This window comes from Camarhynchus parvulus, chromosome 1A (genome assembly GCF_901933205.1).
Source record: "Camarhynchus parvulus chromosome 1A, STF_HiC, whole genome shotgun sequence".
NCBI lineage: Eukaryota > Metazoa > Chordata > Aves > Passeriformes > Thraupidae > Camarhynchus > Camarhynchus parvulus.
In genome coordinates, this window is record NC_044586.1 from 14,949,610 (window position 1) to 14,972,162 (window position 22,553).

Here is a 22,553-nt window from a genome sequence, read left to right on the forward strand (position 1 = left end):
ACAGTAAGCTCAGGGCAAAGGGCCCATCAATTTTTTGTTCATATCTCAGTTTCTACACAGGATGGATTCCTCTACGTCGACACAACAATAACTACTGCTAATATTTCTGTATTGCCACAGCCACACTGATGAAAGAACATTGGGGACAGCAATCTGAGAGAGCTCAGATCCAAAGCAGGGGCCCACAGTATGACACAGAACAGCTTTAGGAATGCTGTTATTTGGCAACCATGGTGTTTTCTGAAGCTCTGCTCTTGTGAACCTTCTTTCACCCCTTAACGAGCTCAGAAGCCCACGTGGGCCAGGGGGACTGTGTCAACAGATGCCTTGACCAGGGCAGAGCTTTTGTGAGATCAAAGACACAGCAATGAAAATAACAATGCAGTGACAAACTGTGAACCTAAAATACAGACAGCTTATCCAAGTTTATAGTACACCCTAGGTGACAGTTTGTGCATGGTGGGTAAAGGCCGTGCAACCTCTGAGTGATTTTTTTTTTCATATTTAACTGCTATGATGCAGTAAAGTGTTATATCCAGTGTGTGCACAAATCTTTTGAGGCACCTGGAGGACATGGCACGGGATGGACATAGCTGAGAGCAACTACAATGAGAAGAACAGTTCCATTTATGTTTGCAAAGCAAAGCTCAAAAATGCACCTCAAAAATACACTGCAAGTGTAACTGATACAAAAAAAAAACAAAAACCATCACTAGAGCCTGAATTTGCAAAGAGCCCCAGAAAAATCACCATTGTAGAGAAAACTCCCTCACTCACTCACTCACACATCAGCCATGCCAGTGACAATATTTTAAATGTCAACACTGTATTTTACTGCTCATCAAGGCATGTAGGGACAAGAAGCAATAGCACATAATGGAACAGTGATTTCCAAAGAGGGGATGTGCAAGGCAATAGCTATATGAATAAAGATCATTTGGCTTTCAGTCAGCTCCCAAGGAAGGACTGCTGTTCATCTTGAAAGATTTTTACTTAAAAAATTTGGAAAACACTGTAATAAAGCATCAGTACAAAATGTGAAAGATTGAGGACAGACCAAGAACGCTGAAGACATTAATAAAGAAACAGTAGAGATAAATGACAGAATTACAAGTAATACTCAGTCTAAACTCCTGACACAACATGACTATAAAATCAGATCTGCTACTCATCTGGGATGCCATATATGATCAGCAATGTGGAAAACCACAGCAGACCCAGCTTTTGCAATTAATATATGGGTTTCCTGCGGGCCTATGGTTTTATAGTCAAGATTACCTTGAACAAAAATGAAGTTATTTAAATGCTGCTAAAGAAAAGACTGATTTAAAGCTGTGAACACTCATTTCACCAGCCTGTCATTAACTCACTGACGTGGTATAGTAGATTGGTTTGCCAAAGTACCAGTGTGTGAATATATGTGTGCATGTGGAAAAATTGCTTGGAAAGAGAAAGTTCCTCTCCACTTTTCAATATTTCTGTAAAACACAGAGCCCCTCCATCCAATAAGGATGTGTCAGTCCCTGGTTGTAACTTGTAAACTGCAGGGGCCTCTCAAGTTCTCATCGAAGGCATGAGATCTTACCCAGTACACAGCTGAGATGGTTGTCAAAATTCCTGCTGATTACATCACGCTTTGCTGAAGCCCCCAAAAGGACAAGAAATACAAGAAAAAAGTACAAGAAATACAAGCTAGAGATACCAGGTTGGAGACCCCCAAATTCTGAGAGATTTATTTCACTCCCCAGCATTTGAAAACTGCCAAACATGGTGGGGGGGTGGTGGTAAAGGTGACTAGAATTTTATAAAGAGATCTAAGGGAGTAAGGTTTACTGTCCTGTGAGCAATCAGGCTTTTCAAGGAAGAGTCAGTTCACAGGCTAAATGTCAAACACATGATTTCCTAGGAAAGGTTGATGGAATAGTACAAAAAGCACTGGATAACTGGCTGAGAAGCAGAAATAAAGACAAAAAGAGCACAAATAGCTCCTGTGCCTTGATACAATTTACATTTATAGTATTACTTCTAAGTGTTACAAACATCTAAAAAAAAATAGAAACAAAATTCTTGAAATAATTATTATGCTTGTTGCAATTCTCTCAGTTCTTCTCCCAGCTGCAAGGCAGCAGTGAGGCTGGCATGTGATGGGGCACAGGGGCACTCCTGGCAGGGAGAGGGCACTGGGTCAGGCAGCATCAGGACTGTGCTGGGGACTGGGGCTTGTTTTTGGGAGGGAGCTGGGTATGGACACGCCTGTCACACTGCACAGAGCCCTCTCTGCCCTTGCCTCACTCACCCTCTGGGGTGCCAGCCAGCCCCCTCGAGCCTGTCAGGGCAGGGAGGCCACTCCACAGGCCTGGAAGTGAATGGACAACAGCACTTGGGGGAAGTGAGGTGAGAGTGTTTGTGCCTGATGTCCAAGGTGTGACATCTGGGAGATGTGTTGTAAATTATCTTCACCCCTACCCTGTCAGTAACCACACACCTGCAGTGTGGGTTGCCAGCCCAAAGGCCAGTGGTCTTTCACCAGGGGAAATGGTGACAAAATGTAACTTGCAGCAACAGCAAAATAATGCTCAGATGAGTCTCACCTTGCTGTGCCAACAGGCTTGTGCAACTAGGGCTCATTTACAGACCTCTTCCTCTTCCTCAATCTCTTCCTCTTTAGTCCCCTTGGCTCCCTGAGCCAGGCAGTGTGAGATCTGGCACTCCCAAACCCCCTCACCAGGGATATCCCAGTCAGCTCACCAAATACTTCATTTTCTGTTTAGAGAGCAAGAAAGGATAAAAAAGCTGGCTGGGGACTGACAAGAAAACCCCCAAGGACTGAGAAAAAACAGCCAAGAGAAAGTCAAGGGAGTAGCAAACAGGATGGGTGACAGACAGAGGAGCATAGGAGACAGAAAGGGAGCTCTTCTTCCTTGGTGCGCCAGGACCTCACCACGTGCCAGCTCCCTGGCCAGGGCAAAGGAGAACATTCCAACTCCACCAGTAAACAAGGAGAGAAAAAAGCAGGGAAAAAGGAAATGTCATCTTAACCATAACTGAGCAGAAGTTTTTATTCCAAGTAGCTGTACTAAAAGCAATAACAACTCCTCAGCTCCCCATGTTCCAATCAAAACTGAATGGTGCTTTCTGCAATACACAGGGCAACTTCCTTTCCAGAAGTCATTACAGTTTTATAGAGCGGCACCTTTGCACTCTGCCACAAAGCAATCTGTTAACAAACATTCGGAACAGCAGGGATGGAGCTATGGGAGACTCTCAAATCAAGTATTCATTGATTTCATTTAGACAATTATACCGTGCAGAGCAACCAAAAGGGTTTAGAGTTAATCTTTCCCTGATGGCTTGTGGTACATGAGCAGGTCCCTGGGTGGTCCAGACGCTTTGGATTCTGTTGCTGGGTCTTCCACGGCCTCATGTAACCTTTGAGGCACCAACTCTCCTCCCCAGCCTCCACATGGGGCACACTACAAATTGTGGCTAATAGTGATCTACCTCACAGAGGAGAAATAAAACACCTCAATATTATCACATAAAAGAAACCACCACAGCTAAGTGAACTCTATCACTATTATGTTTGCAGCCCCCCATAGTAATTTCATTGCTATTTTTGTGGTGGTTTTGCTGTTCTTTTTTACCCTGATGAAAACCAGCAGAAGACAAAACGAGTTGTTAATATTTCAATGAACTTTACTTCCACTTGCCTCCTTTTTAATTTCTTTTGCAGGCAAAGCTGAGTTCCAAAAACATGAAGTGCACACATGTGTGGGGAAGTTCAGGTCAGCCAAAATGCTCTGCAACCAAACAAAATTAATTTGAGGTGGGTGGATGTGAAACATCTCCACAGGCTACGTGGAAACTGTCACAGGCAGCTGTGCCTGATTGAGTCAAACCACCCCAATGCATACACGTGGATTTTGGTGTACTCTGGCCATACCAGACAGCAGTGGACATAGGATGTGGACAGCAGTATCCAATCCAGAATATTACAACAGGAGGACACAACTACATTCAGAGATTGCCTCTCGTGTTTACTGTAAGCAAAATTTTGCAAATTTGCAAATACAGGATAGAAGGAAATCTGATGATGGAAGTGTCAGACATGATTTAGAGAGGTAATGAGAAAGTTCAGTGGAAAAGAATGAAAAGGAGAGCAGAGTTTCTGCATTCAGTCTTCTTCAGAGCAAAGAAGATCCCAGCCACATGCTACTCCATAAAAGGCAGACAAAACCACTGGCACCAATGTTGTATAGACACAGTCTGGGAAAGGCCCAAACCAGCAGTATATAGATCCCAAATCTGCACAGCAAGAGAACCGGTCACCTCTAAAAGCCACCAACACTTTATATACATCCAAAATACATAAATACACCTGAGATAAGAGAGCTGGGAAAGGCACATTCTTTTCAGGAACTCTTAAAATCCTTTTGCTCCCAAGTCCTTCATTTTCTAATGTTTCTCTTCCCTGCAGAATGGGACTCTGCCGGCTGTCTTCTTCTGTCTACTATGTGGCTTCTCTAGAAAAGGCAGGCTAGCACAAACAAAAGGAGGAATTGCTGCTGACTCTTACTTTGGGGGCAATGTGGTGAGGGGAACCACAGCTTCACGTTCTTAAGAATGGACAGACTTCCTTCTGTGAGCCATAAGACCAGGAGATGTTGACTGGCACTCAACATCCCTTCCTCTGGCACCATGAGCAGAAAGCTCCTCGTGGGCTGATCCTTCCAGAATGGACTCATCCTCTTCTTCAGGATCTACCCACTCTTGTCTTCTCTCTTACATTTTCAGGATAGTGCCATGGTTTCTTTGGCACTCTGTGACCCCTTCAGCTGGATGCAATTCACCAGCCCAACCTGACATCATCATCAGCTCTGCCATAGGTAGGTGTGGTTTGGAAAACAGCCCTTGCAAAGGCCGGGATAAACCATCTCTCTGTCTTCAATGAGGCACATTGAAGGGGCTTAACTCCTCAGCTGCAGCCTGGAATCCTGGCTCAGACTCTGTGATTCAAGTTACATAGATGTCAAACCAAAAACCCTGCTCTTAGCCAGGCCTGTTCACATCCCACCTTCTCAACACACAGTTCCACAACACTCAGAAAAGCATAACTTGCTCATTCAGAGTCAAAAACATGCTCGTTCAGTCAAACAGACTGAAGCAGCAAGCAAACAGCTGAAGCTGAAACCTGTTGAATTCCCAGCAGACATGGATTTCCTACTATCTGCTGGGCCTGATTGTGTATTGTAGGGTACAAAACAGGGCAGTGTACAAGTGTGGAGATGGACAGGAACTGAGAGATGACTCCTCTCAAACAATTATAATGGTGAGATTTTCCAACATTTTCAACCATGCTGTTGAATCTCTGCCTCCCCCTCCAATCAGCAGAGCAAAACATCCCTAAAAAATAAAACTAGGAGCATAGACTAGCAAGAAGAGAATGCAAAATGATGAGTTATTCATTCCAAGTCTGTATTATGGCTATTGTCCTCAGGAGAGCACTTTCACCTGGCACCTATGAAATAGGAGTTCTTGGTAGGAGTAAAAATTTAATCTCTCTCCTTATCAGATATTCACAAATAATGCTGTTTTACCCAACCAACTTAAATGGTGTTCTGCAGACCCAAAGACAGAAAAAGCTGGAAAGATTTTTCAAATGAAGTTCATTTAAGGTTACCACAGACCATCATTTGTGAAACAAACTCTGAAAATCCTTGCCCATAGAAAAAGGCAGAGAAAAAGCTTCTTTAACCCCAGGTTGATTAGATGCTTATCTGTGTGCAAGTCTGAAGGTGATCATAAGTAACTGATCACCTCACTTTTGGTGTAGAAAAGCACAATCAGCTGTTAAAACTAAATTTCACAGCTGGACACTTTTATTCAGTATCTCATAAAGCTGCCTCAGAGAAAGTGCAAGGTGAACCTCATTTTCACTTTTCTGCACTGTGTTAAACGAATGAAATACAGAGGATGGCAACTGAGCTCTGCTGATTTGTAGATTACAAATTCAGATCTTGTCTGAAAAACTCTATAGTGACTGAGATAGCTAATTAAATTGTGACATCAGAGGAGATGAGAGTTAAAACGGAGCAACTGTGAGGAACAGACATATTTTGACATTCTGTTTAATGCTCTTTATTTTTGTTAACCTGTAATTACTTCAATGACTACTGAACATAAAAAAGTATGTCTTTGTTAGAGAAGATGCCCCCCCTTGATTTTAATTAATGTGTAGGATTTCACAATGCAGATATCTGAGGCCGATTAGAACTGCTCTGATACTATTAAGTGAGACCAGATTTCACTCCCATGCTATTTCCAAGGTTACCTCACTTCCCCTCAAACCAAACCCCAGCTTAGGGTAAAATGTTTTAGTTGGGCTGTACTTAGAAGAAAAAGGTGCACCTTGGTTCACTTGAAGGTTACCTCTAATGGAAAAGCTCCAGCTCTGTCTCCAGTGCAAGAACTCAATACTTTGTGTAAATCAACTTCCTTGATGAGGGGAGTTTGCAGCAATTTGAACAAAATAGCTACATTACATACATTTCTGAGCCAGTGAAATGTGCACACAGCACTCAGGGCTGGCTGAGTCTGCAGTGTGCTTTGAAGGGTGGCTTTGGAAAGATGGCACTTTGTGGTCCCACATTTATTGCCTCTCAACAGCTTCTGGATTGAGTTTACTCCGTTTCCAAGGAAAATTATGCTTAATTCTACATAATGCTTCTCCAAGCAATTTCAATCTAAAAGTTTAAAGTCAACCTCCTTGTGACCCCTATATCATCATCTTAAAGCATGACAAACATGAGCAGGCAGCTCCAGGGTAAGAGTATGGTTTGAGGGCAAAAGGGCAAGTTCTCTACCAGTATAAATCAGAATTGCTTGCCTCCTTTGAGTGGAGGCATTCCCATGTAGACCAGCTGTGGACACAGCTAAATGAAGAGCCATTCTACAAGTGGGAAGAGAAGGAACTGCCTCACGGGCGACAGAGAACCAAAGGAGGACTGAAGTCCCTCTGTCCACCCCATGCCGCTTCAGACAGCAATAAAAAGGTAGCGTGGTTATTGCTAGGACAGGACTGCAAACAGAGCCTGAGAGCAGAGAATGTCTTGAACAGTATTTCATTGTCCCACAGCCAATTTTCAGAGTAAAACCACAGACTAATGTGAAGATTTCACAATGCAGACATTTGACAAAGAAAGGATATTTCTTCTGGTGTAACGTTTGGGCCCCGACACCAATTCAACATATTTCCCAATGACAAAAAATCTTGTAAACCACAAAACACAAGGATTACAGAAGTTAAAGATAGAAGAAGAAACCCACAAAGCAGAAATATTAAGGCCACCTGTGCACTAGTGAAATGCACAGTTGCCACAGTCAAACAGGATATATCCCTCATTAACAGTACATACAATAAATCACACACATATGTAGAATAGACACTTCATCTTATTCTAGAGAAGTGGAAGCAGAAAAATTAAAATAAGCTAAATCTTTTGTGGCCAGTCTATGGTAAAAAGCTCTAGCTTGAATCCTAGCAGCTCTTAGCAGCCTAAGTCAACACAACACCAGATGGAAAACAGAGGTTCCCATGTAGATCCCTATCAAAGCCAGGACAGGATTCTGAGGTGAATGCTTCCAAGGAGAAGGGGAAAAAAAAAACCATCAAAGGACAAGTTGCCAAGGTTATAACCTGAGACCTAACATCAGCCAGAGAGGTTCATTTAACCTTTCAGGTGCTCATTAGTGTCAAGCCCTCGTGGCAGCCTCCATGCTGTCTCTCCATCCTGCAGCTGGCTGAACGTGGAGTTACATCCCATCCTAATGAGCCACAAGGAGGGTGATGTGCGTCACTGGCTTCTGTTTCAATCTTGGCAATCTCAGTGCAAAAGCCTTGCAACATCTTCTGATTCTCCTGACATTTAATTAGCTGGTGTCATTTTGATGCCATAGCCTGTCTCATCAGGATGATAACTACGAAAACAACATGTGGAGCATAAAAGTTCCATGAAAAGTTTCAGGTCTGGCAGCCAAGCTTACGAGTCCCCTGACAGTCACGGTTCCTGGGACTGGTTCCCATTAGCTCTTTATTTTGGCACTGCTATCAGCGAGAGCTTCTCTGTTAAGGACAGAGAAACAAAAAACCACCAAAAATCTGCAAAGCTCAGCGTAGCCTTGCAAAAAATGACATCCTTTAGCTTGAAAAATTTTACCTGCCCTGCAGAAAGAGAGCATCCTCATTGCACAAACTCACACCTATTCATCCTGAAGGACAGGTTTAGCCTACAGTATAGAGTCCATCATCTTCTGGCCTCAAAAGGCAGTCCTATTTATTTAATTGTGTACAAAGTTTTTCTCCATTTGTCATCTGGTACTTGGGAGGACAATCTCCAACAACACCTGCCAACTGCTTCTTGTCCACATCAGCCTCAAAATTTGACAATGGTCATTGCTACACAAAATGTGAGCCTTCTACATTTGCACTCAGTATAACCAGCAGTCTTTTCTCCAAAGTCCTAGTCTCATACGTGAAAACTTTTTTTTTTTTTTGAGAGTGTACCAGTTAGAGATGTGGAAAAACTCAAATGAACCAAGACATTTCCTTCACAAAACAGAAGCAACTGAAAATCTTTTGTCATCAGAACCTAGGCACAAGCTAATGTTTTGTAAAGACAGACATGCAACAACCTGAGGCAGAGGATGAGCAGAAAGAACTCCACAAGCTTAAAAAATTTACTGAACCAGTGTGGTCCCCAAACCTCAGCTTATCTGGAGGATCCTTGCCTGAGCTCAAAGCTGCTTCCCAATTGGATGAGCTTATCTTTTAAAGCAAAATGCTCTGGGAACTCACAGCTCCCACAGGGACAGGGAGTCTTTCTTTTAGGCAAATGTTATGGCCCAGTAATGGCAACACCACTATCAAGGGTGAAGGTGTTCTTGCAAGACTTTTCCACTTGTCTTCTGTTCATCTTCTTTCCATGGAATAATCATGATGTCACAATTTCAGCCAGTTCATGCCCACTGCAGACTACTGGGCTGTAACAGGTCCCACCAGTTCCCTATCCTAAAAGCATTTCAGGTGCTTTGCTGTGTCTTAGAGAAGGTGCTTGTCAATGCACATTACTGAGCACCTAATTCCTGCCTTCCTCATTAACATTTCTTTTTAAAAAGTCAAATTTTACCCTGAATTTACGCCTGACCACAATCACATTTCATGCAGGACAGTGTTTGGTTCAGAAAGCTTTGGAGGAGTCACATGCAGTGATCCTATTCCACATTTAAAGGCCCACATTTACAGTGTTACTTCTTGTTTTCTCACACATTAAACCATGGAAGATCTGCACCCATTATAAGCAAGGTCTTGGCATGGAATCCCTTCACCTGGCTTGAATTATATTCAGGTCAAGACAAAAGAATGAGTACAAGAATCCACATCTACCTTTTAGTGTAAGTTTTAATAATTGTCTTTTATTTTATACATGCACACACATACTCAAGGGAAAAAGAAGGATGAAGGTCTAAGTGAATCTGTCTAAAAGTTAAAATACAGCAAGGTGGAGGAAATCCAGGAACTGCTCCAAAGTACAACACCAAAAATAATCACTCACAAAAAAATCCTTAAGCCCTGCAATACCTCCCTCACACACACAAGTATATTTGCACCCATTACGTTATAAAAGCTCTTCTTGCCTCAGCAATCCATAATAGTAGCAGCATGGAAAAGTTTATTTGAAAAACACACGTTAGCATGTCTCTAAAAAACTTCTGAAGTACTAATGTGCTCAGTGATTACGCACTACCCAATAAATGCCAACTTTCCACGTTAGCAAAGTGGCTGGGAGAGAGTGAGCTTAGGAGGGAAGCCAACGTGGCAGTCAGAGCAAAGCACTGGGGATCAAACCACCAGACTTCCTTCCCATGACAGCTCTGACTGGCTGTCTGTGCCTGCTTCTGCCTTGGTGCCTTTATCTGTAACACCAGGTAGCACCTCCTACTTAAAAAGGGGCAAATAAAATTAATGAGAGCTTTTTACTGCTCCAAAATCTTGTAAAAAGTAAGATTAATTCTTTAAAAATTTCTGAAACAATTATTATTGTCATTTCTTTGTTCTGCTGGAGCATGTGAAGAGTCCCACAACCATGCAGCTGCAGGCACAGTACTGATGTGGAAAGTAAAGGTGGTCCCAGTCCTGGGTGTACTCAGGTCTGATGAAAGCTACAGAAACACAGACTACAGAGAAAGCCACAGAAACAAAAAGCTTTGTGCTTCTTAGAATTTTTCCTATTTGGATAGCTAATTTTTTTAAACTGTCTTTATTTTATCCTTAATGAATGTATCATATCCGAGTCTCATTATCAAACCTCTCCTATTTCAAATGTTAAAAATAGCAACTTTTAAAAAATAGCTGGTAGTGTATGCCTACTCCCAAACTATAAATCCATACCATCAATTATTGCCATTTTAATTGCCCAGTTAGCAAATATCCTTCATCTGTCTACACTATTAAGCAATGAAGTAAACATGGCAGTAAGACATTAGTTTGATAATGCTTGCCAAGTTTGATGAAAAAAATCTTGATTCTGTTATTAATATACTAACAAATATATAAGGCTGAGTGATTTATTTTGCTCAGCCCACTTAAAATTAGCACCAGAGAGGAAGATGTGTGTCCTTAGCAGTACCTGCAGTGAGAAGCTTACACTTCACATCAGATTTTTCTTGGTTTGTTTTAAGAACTTATAAATGGAAAGACACTTCAAACTGTGTTAGTCTATCAGAAGATAACCTGGTTCACATTTGTCTTCACTGCACTGATATCAGACAGTGATAATTCTAACCTTATGGGGTGAGGAAATATTTTTCATTAAGTCTTGGTGGCACCAGATAATTGTATAAATATGAGTAGTTTACTTGGTTGGGATTTAAAGAATATTGTAGCTTAATCTCATTGAAAAAAACAACCAACCAACCAAACAAATAACCTTCTATTTACCTGGAAGTGACCGAGGTATCGTGGAGTTCCAAGTCTTGTGCTCCCTCTCCAACAGGGCATTTAAGCAGAAACTTAAATTTGAGAAAATTCTTCTAGCCTAAGAGCACAGAACGTGCATCAGGAAAGGGGTGACAGGCTGTGTCAGGAGCCCCCCACTCCTGCCACAGCCTTGGGAACCAGGCAGAGGAGTTTATAAGGCATTGGAAATCTGAAAGTTTTGTTACAGTTTGCTCCCTTACTCCCTCCCCACTCACATCCTCCCAGATCAAGGACATCTCTCCACAGCTCTGCAGGCAGATGAAAGTGCACTCTTGCCATACTGCAAGCTAACAAGAAGCTATGTCAACTTATTTCACTTATTCTCAACTTATTCTTGTGACCCTCATGTGACCTGCTGAAAGGTACAGTGGATTAGCTTGGGCTCAATGCCTGATTTAGACAGTTTGCATGAGCTGAAAAACACAAATACTCCAAAGTATTTTCTGTTAGCAGAAGTGTACACACACACACACATGTATATATATAGACATGTGTATATATATATGTATATATGCATGCAGACTACAGGAGCCTCTAGTTATAAGCACTGCCTTATCTTGCCTCACAGCATATCAAAGGGATCATGAACCTCATGGAAACACTGCCAGTGAAGTACTGGATTTTAGTTTACAAACTTCTGAAGTACTTTGTTATGACTAACAGGCAGCCAGCTCAAGCAGTCATCTGAAAAGCCAGAGGATTTCTTTAGCTTTTTCTAAATTTTTTCTTTGTGTAACCATTTAAAAACTTGATTCTCCTACACTAATGCTCCTACAGATAAGGACAAGAATGAAACTTTTTTTTGTGCTTCTGTGTCAAAAGCTTTGGTAATTTCCTACGGGGACACCACATCACGATGAAGTCTCTTCGAGGACAGCCTTACTAACTTTGCAAAATAAGGTGTGACCAGCTCTAACACAATCTCTTAAGAGAACAGCAGGAGAAATACCATTCCTATTGACTGAGGCTGGAAGAGAAGTGGTACAAGAGGTGATGGTCCTGTCCATAACACACCTCTGGCACTCACCTGAGACTACTGCAAGGAAATAGCAAGGTCAAGGCTTGGCTCTGAGCATGACATTTGAACCAGAGAAAGAAAACAGAATCTCCTCCATGGATTGCCAAGACAATTGTCAGCCCTTTCTACCTACCAATAGCAGGCTTATTTTTCCAGGATGTGACCTAAAGCACCAGCTCATGTCACTGCTCCACAAGCAGCTGTAAAGGAGCTAGGTCTGGAAGGAGCCCCAAAACCAGGCTGCAGCTCAGGGCAGCTCCTCATGGACAGCTCAGTTCTGCTTTCTCCCCGTGGCCCTCCCTTGTCCCCTCTGCTCAAGGAGGAGCAGGAAAAGAGAGGAGCAGCAGTGCCCAGACAGCCTGGGGGCAGTGCAGGGGAAGCAGCAGAGCCATGGCACGTTGCACACCAGAGGAAGATGAAGAAATAAGGGAAAGAGAGGACAAAGAACCATGTGGAGGATGTGTGATCGCTGGCATGACACAACTGCTGTACCCACACACCTCTGTGTGGGCACCATGTGCAGGGACACATTTAGGGCAGGGGCTGGGAGGCTGTAAGGAAGATTTACTGACAGAAATCTCAGCCTTGCTTGTGACACATACAACTTTCTGTGCTCTGTGGGTCAAACATTTACCAGCATGCCTCTTGCTTCTGGTAAAATCAACCACAGGAAGGGCAAGGAAGGATGTAGTGGTGGCAAAATGCAGAACCCAGCTTTGCCCTGAAGAGTGCAACGACAAAAACTGAAAGTCAGAGCTCCCCAAAATAAACTGTCTGTGTTTGAGGGCTGGAACAGCAAAAAGGGGAACTCTGAGTCTTGATTCTGCTATTACAGAGGGACCCAAAAGCTGCAACTGGAGCAAGTGGTCACCAGGAAGTGTAAGGAAAGTGACTGAAGAGCCACAGTGGTTGTAGGAAAAAGGTAAGTCCGATGAAGTGCCACAGCAAAGAAATATTATGTAAATCAGGTCAGCTAAGCCAAGCAGAAGGCCCAGGCACCAAAAAGCCACTCTGACAACAAAGCAGAGGGTGTTTGGAGACTGAAGCCAGCAAAGGAACCCAGCAACAATGGCCTTACTGAGGAGGGTCCATGCTCATATCCTGCCCATCCCAGGGCAAGCAAAAAGAGCACACATGGAAAGAGTTTGGGGTCACAGATTAGCAGCTCTGTGCCAAGAATTGTAGCATTTCATTAGCAGAGGACACAGAAAGGCTCCAAATTGCCTGTCCTTGCACTGCTTTGTTTTGATATGGGGCTTGACATGGGTGCAAATCTATTGTAAACACACGTACTATGTTACAGAAATGCAAGAAAAAGAAAACAGTCATTTTTTTTTTTTTTGTAAAAAAGATGGATATTTTTACAGCATACACAGCCAATCATGACATTTAATTTTACAGAACAGGAAGGAGCTCAGTAAGCTGCTGTAAAAATATCCACCCTTATGCAACCAAAATGCCAGCTATGGATCAGGAATAGCTGTGGAGTGGCACCATGGACCTCTCCAGCACTGCAGATATGAGCCCAGGGACAGAGCTTAACCTACACCTCAGCCAGCTGGTGTCCCCCTGGCAGTGACCTCTTGTGTAAAATGACCCCAGGAGTCACTTCATATATAGCTTTAGGCCCATATTCCCCTCCCCCCAAACCATATTTTCCATGTCACAGACCCTGTTAAGTAATTTAACACAAACTGTAGGCAGAAGACAGAAAATACCAACATTTCAATTTGGCAGGCATTTAAATTTTCTTTATAAGCATTCAGACAAGGAGTAAATTCAGATAAGGTAAGGAACTGCAGATGCATCCTAAAAATACTGTCATCTCTGATGGGTATCTTAAGTACAGCCCCACACAGAGCACAAGAGTAGAACATGGTCAACCGCACCACCAACCAATATAATAACAATACTTACTTATTTAAATTATATGTGAGCACAACAGCATAACTCAGGAACTGTTTTTCTGCATTTCTTGCTTGAAAGAAACATTGCATAACACTACTGTAACTATAGATTGTTTTCTTTTCTTTTTTTTCCACCAAGTATTCAATTCCTACAACACTTAATAAACATAAGGAATGAGGAGCACTCCCTATCCCCATCTGTTTATTTCTTCTTAGGGAAAAACATTTTTTTAAATTTGGCACTTATATGAAATACCAAATGCTGTAATTTATGATATAACCAAGAAGTTCATGGTCCTTATTCTTTCAATTACAAAAAACTTTTCAATACTCTGAACATAATTGAAAGATAAAATATTTTTGACACCAGCTACTCTGAAGAATAAACAGCCCATTAAATAACAACCTCCAGTGTACATTCTACCTTTACCAGTAGAGAAGTAAAAGTGATCAGAAAAAGCCTGAGGGCACTACAGCATAATTTGAAAGGAGAAAGCAGTGAAAAGGCCCAATTATTGGTAAAGTAATATTTCTAAAATAATAGGAATCTTCTGAAATCAAGTTTAGTTGCTATCACAGCTGAAGGCACTATTTAAAATACACCAGTAATGGTAACACAATTTATGATTTGATTGATATAAATGATCTGTTAATGTTTGATTGATATAAATGATCTGTTAATGGCTCTCAAGGTTGCTTCTCAAGACTGAGGGATTCCTTACTACAAGAGACTCTTGGTAAGTGGTTAAGAGCATGCTAAACTCTGAATTCTTGATGGCTAAATGACATAATGGATTGATCATGTGCAGATAAACCTTCAGCCAAACTGCTGGGAAAAGCTGGGACTAAGAATGGATCCAGCTGCACCTAAACTCCCATCTGAGGAGTTTAGAATCCAAGGGGATCCTTCCTTAATATCATGACTCAACAGGAGGGTCTCCCTGACAGTGTGGGCTGAGCCTGTCCTGTATGCAGCAAACAATCAAGTGTGCCTTGCCATTGAACCTGGTTAACCCACGGCCACACCTTTGGCTTTTATCAATACACACATTGTTACTTCTCTCCTACCCCTGAGGTGCATGACTCCACCTGTGACAATGTGGAGTCTAACCATGTAATGCTTTTCTAGAAGCTGTCACAAAACAAATAAGACGTACCTGATGTGCCAAAATATAGATATTATGGCCAACATCTTTTGGGGAGATGCCATCATCTCCATTCTCGTCCTCGTGGTCACATTCTAGACCTTGGTTGTAGGCATTCTTCATCACATCCACCTGCAACACAAACCCAGCCAGGGAGAGATAACATAAATGTGGTTCTTGGGGAAATAAATACACTGTGTTTGAACACAGCCACTTTGCTCAGCTCCAGCCTGCATGGGTGCCTGCAGCTCTGCAAAAAGAGTGAGCAGCACTCACTCACTTGACTGAGAAGCACTTTCTGAATAAAGACAAAGCTTGAAGGATTTATGAAGCTCCAAACCACTATATTTTTCATCAGCAATCATGAGAAAAGAAGAGGAATGATGAGCTTTTGTGAGCAGGTATTTTCACAAATGCTTGTCTAGATATGGCAGGCACTGTTGTGTAGCACTTAGGAGTGCAGCCATGATCTTCTGGCCAGAGCAGGCAGCAACACAATTTCACAGGAAAAACCACACCTAAACCAAAAAGGAAAGGAAGATCTGGGCAGGGATCTGCTGGGGAAATTTCAAATATTCAAAAGCCTCTTAGAGGACCACCATAAAGTTCTCCACACAAGGCCTGATGCTGCAGTTGTACCCTAGGGATGGCCTCATCCTGCTGAGATGCCACCTCAGTGGTGATTCCCTGAAACCAGCAGGCACTGGGCTCTGCCTAAGGGGCAGGGACAATGTCCCCAGATTCTTCCCCAGAATCCCTCGAGAACTCCCAGATCTCTCAGTCTCTGTTGTTACACAGTCAAATGGTATTGGAAATTACTCCCCCAGATTTCCAACTCATTTAAAGTTCCTGGAGACCTCCATAAACATCAGTATTGTTCCAAAACACAGCAACAACTGCTTGGAACTCTCTTTGTTCATGAGACATGAATAAATAACATACATGTATATTAATATATGTCCACACACACATTTCTGTTAGCACTGCTTCACAAGCTGTACAAGCTTAATTTGCCAGCCCCTGACAAACTGCACTTGAAGACAGTCTACCAGAATATGATAATTTAGTTAGGAAACAATTAAAGAAAAGTGCTTGGAATGGATAAAAATAATGAAGTCGTAAAGACTGAAATCATGCATGCTTGATCCTTTTAAAGTAATTTTGTGAATTAGTACTATCCTGATACACTGTGCCACCATACGCTGCCAACACTTCTCAGCTTAGATACAGATCATTTTTAAAATGTTTTAATGACAGATTTTTTTTTCAGCCAAAAGATTTATGAATATTCACAAGTTTTCTCACCAGTTCTCTTGGTCTCATGTTGAAAAGGATTCTTTCCGCATTCTCACTGTCTTGCCTGCTTTCCATAATAGCCAGCAAAAGCTTGGAGGCATTATTCTGGAGATACAAAACCAAATTAATGCAAATTTTAAATCTCTTTCATGGATTAATGACCCTTGCATTTGTTTTAATTGAGATTATGAGGACCACTTTTTAGTGGATAAGATTTTCAACCACTTGCATCTTTTATTTTACTGACATATTTAATAGGTTTTTTTTAGTGTCAGCATACTGAAACACTAACTCTGCACGCTATATTGGAAGGAAAATTTTAAACACTGAAAAATATTTTACTTAAATACAGAGTGTTGCTGCAGACTGTGCATACAAAATTAAATTCCATTTCCTTTCCTTATTTCCCACCTAGCAATTTTTGCCTTGGCTTTCTGTTAAAACAAGACTCAACAGAGGTAATTACAAAACATATTACACAGAAGGTTTTATCATTCAGGCAGGTTTCCTTCCCCTTTCGTTTTTATGAAGTCCAACTGGTTATTATTTGAAAGGCTGCAAAATAACCTGTTTTCATGCACTCCTGAGATTTTGTTTCACTACTAAATATTCCTGGGGGAATATATAAAGACAACCTTTGCTTTGTCAGCTAGCTGCTTTTCCCCAAGACTCAGAATTACACAGCATGAGCTTTAGCTGCAGTAGCCCAGTGGTGCCTCAGAGACCTGCCTGTCTCCCAGTTAAATCAGCTGTGGTGAAGTGGAGAGCAAGAATGGTTCTGGAGCTTTCGCTGCTTTCTGGCAGAGCAGGATTGCCTTGGCTGACCTGTCACAGCATCCCCATCATTCTCTGTTTCAGACTGAGCTGTTGGAACACTTGGAAGCAGGAGACAGTCCCAGGGAAGAGGTAGGGGCCAGGAAAATTGCCAACCCACCCTACAGCCTCATTCTCAGCTGCTTATTGCCATTATCAACAATTACAGCTGAAACTTCTCCAGTGAGGGTATGCCTCAGACAATTGGCATGGGCAGTTTCAGAGGAAAACGGTTCAGCTGCTTTTGGGACTGGGGCAAAAAGAAAGATGTTATTCCCTATATGTTTAAGCAACTTGTGTTTTAAGCAGCCTCTGTATCCCCAAGTTTTGATAATAGGCCTAAAAATATGGAGCACTAGAGGCCAATAGAACAATCACACAAGTTGTAGTCTCCTAGTCAAATTTGTCCAACTCAGAAGCATTTAGTCAATTAAAATCTGAGTACTATAGAGCACAAACACACTCATTTCACAGCTAAAAGCCCACCGGCTTGGTGAGCACAGAATCACAAAACTGTGCAGGGTGGATCATAAAACCATACACTAAAAGCTGTCCTCTGGACTAAGATTCCAGCAGTCCAGCCCCTGCTTAAAGCAGCTTGCTCAGGGCTGTGTTAGGCTGAGGATTAAACACCTCTGACTGGAGGACTGAAGGTAAATGGAAGGAGAGTAGATTAGAAGAGTTGTATGTAACTGGGGAATTAAAAACTTCTGTGAGAAGAGACTGGGAGTGAGATAGAAGCCAGGAGACAGGAGCTTGGGCTTGCCAACACAGAACTGAGATAAGGACAAAGAAAAAGAGATGGAAAGAAAAGACCTAACTGGGACTGGCTCAAGGAGAATAGCACTCCATATGAGTTTTGCCATGTCCCTTTCCTTTTGCTCATAAATCAAATCAGGAGCATCCATGGGAAAGGTCTAATCAGACTCTTTACCTTGTGACCAACACTGCAGAAGTTGAATGTGCACAGTGAATGAGAACAGGGGAAGGGAGAGGACAGTATTTTGCTGAGGATTCCTGACAGGATGCTGCTCTGAAAAGCAGGATGCTTCCTCTTCTGCTGCAGATTTCCCTTACAGTGGTGGCCAAGGCAGTAGTGGTAGCACTGGTAGGATCTCGAACTGAGGAGGAGGGAAAGGGGCCATGCCAGGTTCCCAGGTAGCTTGGTAAGGAAAGGGAGGAAACAGGAGGAAGGCATCAGTCCACTCACTCATGGCTGAGGAGGACTTTGAAGCTCTTTGCCAGTGCAGACAACCCTGGGGATAGACAGAAGCCTGCTGCAGCTTCCAGGAGGCTGGGAAAGATAGAGGATAGGTAGGACTTTGTGTCATCAACAGCCAGCTTCTTGCTACTGACTCAGCAGAAGTGCCTTGCCATGGCATAGAATTGCAGCAGGCATTTGTGATGGTTATTTGGCTACTTATTCCTCACTTTCTGCATATTTGGAGAGCCTAGGATCTAATCCCAAACATCAAGGAGGAAAAGACATCCATGACTTGGAAAACACAGCACAAAGTTCATAACACATAAATACAGTGAAAAATCAGTTTCCAGGTGCTAAAAAACAGTGCAGCTCAAAGCACTTCTACTCTTCATTTCACCTCTACCTGGGCTCCCATCTCATATTCTGATAAAAATTTTGGAAAAACAAATTAATGAGTGAAGCAACTAGATACAGCTATGAAGGGAAAAAAAGAAGACACTTGTCTTAGACTCTCTGTACTCTTAGACTGACAATGTCTCTTCATCCTGTCACTCAATATCTGTGGCAGATATTGAGCTCTTACTTTGTGCCAGGGCTTACACACTGGTCAGTAAGGAAGGCCAGGGGGTCACACTTGAAATAAAATGAAGTAGAATTGAACACTGGCCATCTCTGCACTCAGTAAACACTGTCTGTTCTGCTCACTAAATGATTCAGGAGTCCACTGGAAAATATAATCCATGAAGATGTAATTAAATGCCGCATCAAAAGTAAGTGCAAAGCAAGCTAAACTAAGATGGCATGGGATAATAGAACTCTGCACTGCCTTTCCTGTGGTTGGAGGGTATAAGTTCAACATATAATGCTCCCTGAAAACAGTGTCTGAGTTTGTTAGTAAGTGTAAATGTATAGGCCTGCATACTTTGAATTCTTTATTTTCAGTGCAAAATTTATGTATTTGCAACTTCAAAGTCGCCTATGAACACTGACAGTTAAACATTACTTGGTAAACTCATTGCTTTATTACTTCAATGTGTTGCCACTCAAAATCAAAAACAGCAGCTTCTCAATTTGGATCCAATTCCTGAGATCACATCTTGCAACGTATCCAGATCCAGTACAAGAGTGATATGGACATAATGGAACGGGTCTAGCAAAAAGCCAAAAAATCATGAAGGGAGTGGAGCATTTTTCATATAAGAAGCCACTGAAAGTTGTCACTGCTCAGTCTGGAGTACAGATGGCTTAGATGGATCTTATCGATGTGTATAAATACTTGGTGGGAGGACATGCAGAAAAGGCTGCCAGACCCCTCTCAGAAGTGTCCAGTGAGAGAGCAAGAGACAAAATAAAACACCCATGAAATTCTTTCTAAGCACCAGAAAACACTTTCATATTGTGAGAGGGATCAGACAGTGGGATAGGCTGCCCAAAATGGTTGTGGATCTCCAGCTGTGGAGATATGCAGCTGCACGTGATCCTGAGATACCTCTAGCTGATCCTGCTTGAGCAGAGGGCTTGGACAAGATGACCTCAAGACATCCCTACTAAAGCAAATGACGCTGTGATTCTGCAAAATCTGAATCATTTCCACAGTCTGAACCTCTGCTATATTCACCGCAATTTTTGCTAATTGAGTGAGTCTGAGCACAGCCAGCCTCCTGTGAGCAGGATCACACTGGTCCTTGCAGAGGTGTCTCTAAGCTCTGTGTTTGCTCACTACACAGAACAGATGTTCTACAAGCATGTGCTAGCCTCATGGCAATGGCAAATCAAAATGGCACTGGAGTGAATGCAGATACATCTTTACAGAGACTGAAGTTTGGACTTCAAAAGAACTGTCTGCATGTTCAAAGTTAAATGTCTGCCTAAGTGTTTTGCTAGAAGGGGGCCTGAATTACATTGCCATTCAAAAAAGTAATTACAGTTATTAAAATCATATGTAAGGCACTGCTGATTCAATGTTTCATTGTACATGATATATAGCTATATTAATTATTTTATTAGACATGTATAACATTGCCAATATGATGCAATGCAGCTACCACAAAGTATTTGCTGGTTTGGGGAGGAAACAGACCATCTGCAATGGAAATACTTAATTTGGGAGGCAAGAAAAGGCAATAACCCAGGGCTCCTCCTGGACAGATTCTACCCTGCTTGGCAGACAGCGCAGCTGCAGAGCTCCCCTCTGCATGCACTGGCACACAGACAGGAGAAACTTATCTGCCAGCCTGTCCAACCCTCCCCAGAATACAGAACAAAATTACAGTACAAGCCCTCCCTCTCTAGACTTTGCCCTCACACTCTACACTTTGTGTTTCCCCTCAGAGGACACTGAGAAGGGAAATAAGGTACAATTTACTTGAACCTTGTTTTCAACTTTATTTGACATTGCAGGTCACCTGATGTATTGTTCTTTTGCACAGCATTTCCTTCTCAAATAATTTTTAGGAGTTTGGTATTTAGAGAGCATGGCTGACTTGCTGCATGCCTGTACAGTGTGGCTGTTTATCAATCTTGAGAGATTTTACATCCACAATACAGACTTCTCATGCTAGCTGTGTCATGCCTGATTGAGAGGATTTTTTTTTTTAAAGTTGAGACATAGTCCCAAACATAGCAGTGGGTCAAAAGGCCTGTGGCAGAGGGCTTGGTAAGGATTCAGAAGCTGAGATGAACTCATTTGCAAGATTTTTTTTTTTTCAAAGGCTTCTGAGGATACTGTGCTATGGTAAGATTAAGTAAATGTCAGGCTGCCTCGAGCTCTCCCATAGGTAAGTCTTCTGTTGCTGCCCAAATTCAAATAAACAAATTTCCATATACTGTACCTTGAGCTGAAGCACCAAGTCCATGCAGTATTTGCCAAGAGGGTTTATGTCATTCAGGATGAGAGCAATTATAATATCAATCCCATTAGACTCATGGGTGGCTATGCATGTCTGCAAAACAAGAGAAGAGAAGGGAATAGGGCAGGGGCAGAAGGGAGGGGAGGAGTGGGAAAAAGAGGGAGATGATACAGCCAGAGGGAGGAAGAGAATATGCACATCAGCAAATTTCCAAAAGAAGGACCCAGAACTTAAAACACCTTGCAAGAGCAATGAAACCTTCAGCCAAAGCAGAACAGCCTGAAAACACACCACAAGAAGTGCTGGGGGAGACTTGTGTGTACAGAACTAACCCAAACACTGCCAGTAGTGAAATACCCAACTGGAAAAAAGGTGGTGCCAGCTAAAATCTGCTCCCAGAGAATCCCGCAGGGCTTGGCACCATGCAGCACAAGTTGCAGACAGCAGCCCTCAGGAGCACTGCCAGATTCAGCTGAGCACATGCCAGCCTCAGACATGAAAGAGAAGCTTGACTGCAAGCACAACCAAATTTGCACGCTCAGATTCTTCATTTGCCCTCAGCAGCCAGCATTAATATTGCTGTTACAGTACAAAATGTTCATGAAAATCAAAGTTTTTTCCATGAACCTGGACATGTCCTGCAAAGAAGGTTGTTTCTGGATATGGAATTTAAAACTATATTTGTGACCAGTGGTACTTCCCAAATGCCTTTGCAGCTGGAGTTCTGGACCTTCTAGGCCTTGTGCATAACAGCCAGTTATACAAGAGCCTATGGCACTTTGTCCTCTGGCAGGTTTATGGGACAACAGGAAAGGAAAAGCTTTCCAGGAAGACAGAGAGAGGGGGAAAAATGAAAATGAGAGAGTGTGGAGCATCTGCCCCTGAAATATATTGAATTAGACTAGCAGTTGGTGTAAACAAGTGCAACTCAAATCCTGAGTTACTTCCCAGCAGATAGGTCAAAGTAATAAAGTTTAATTCATCATTCCCTTCCATATCAGTGTTCCTCCAGTGCTTATCACATAACTTGGTTGGAGAACATGTTAACTTGTAACATTTTTTTAATCTCCAGTCCTGTAGCTATATTTTTACAGTTGTTTTTCCCATCCATAAGCGGTTTAAATATTACTGTTCAAAATTTAGTCCACTAAAGGACCTCTGTTTGTTTTTAAAATATTAAGTAAAGGCAGCTGATTACCAGCAATGGCAGTAATAGCACTTTACATTTCATTGGAGCACATTAATGAAGAAGCATTAATATTGTATGCATTTCTTCAGCTATTTCT

General features: G+C 42.2%; 1 protein-coding gene across 5 annotated transcripts in view; it reads right to left on the bottom strand.

Moving 5' to 3' along the window:
- Positions 1-22,553, bottom strand: part of ITPR2 (inositol 1,4,5-trisphosphate receptor type 2) — a 241,879-nt gene that overhangs the window by 47,978 nt on the left and 171,348 nt on the right. For all 5 annotated transcript variants that reach the window (XM_030959744.1, XM_030959743.1, XM_030959741.1 and 2 more), the window contains 3 exons: positions 21,250-21,360; positions 16,411-16,506; positions 15,118-15,237 (listed from right to left, as the gene is read on the bottom strand). In XM_030959744.1, coding sequence (XP_030815604.1) covers positions 15,118-15,237; positions 16,411-16,506; positions 21,250-21,360 — 327 coding nt within the window. The remainder of the gene's footprint in view (positions 1-15,117; positions 15,238-16,410; positions 16,507-21,249; positions 21,361-22,553) is intronic.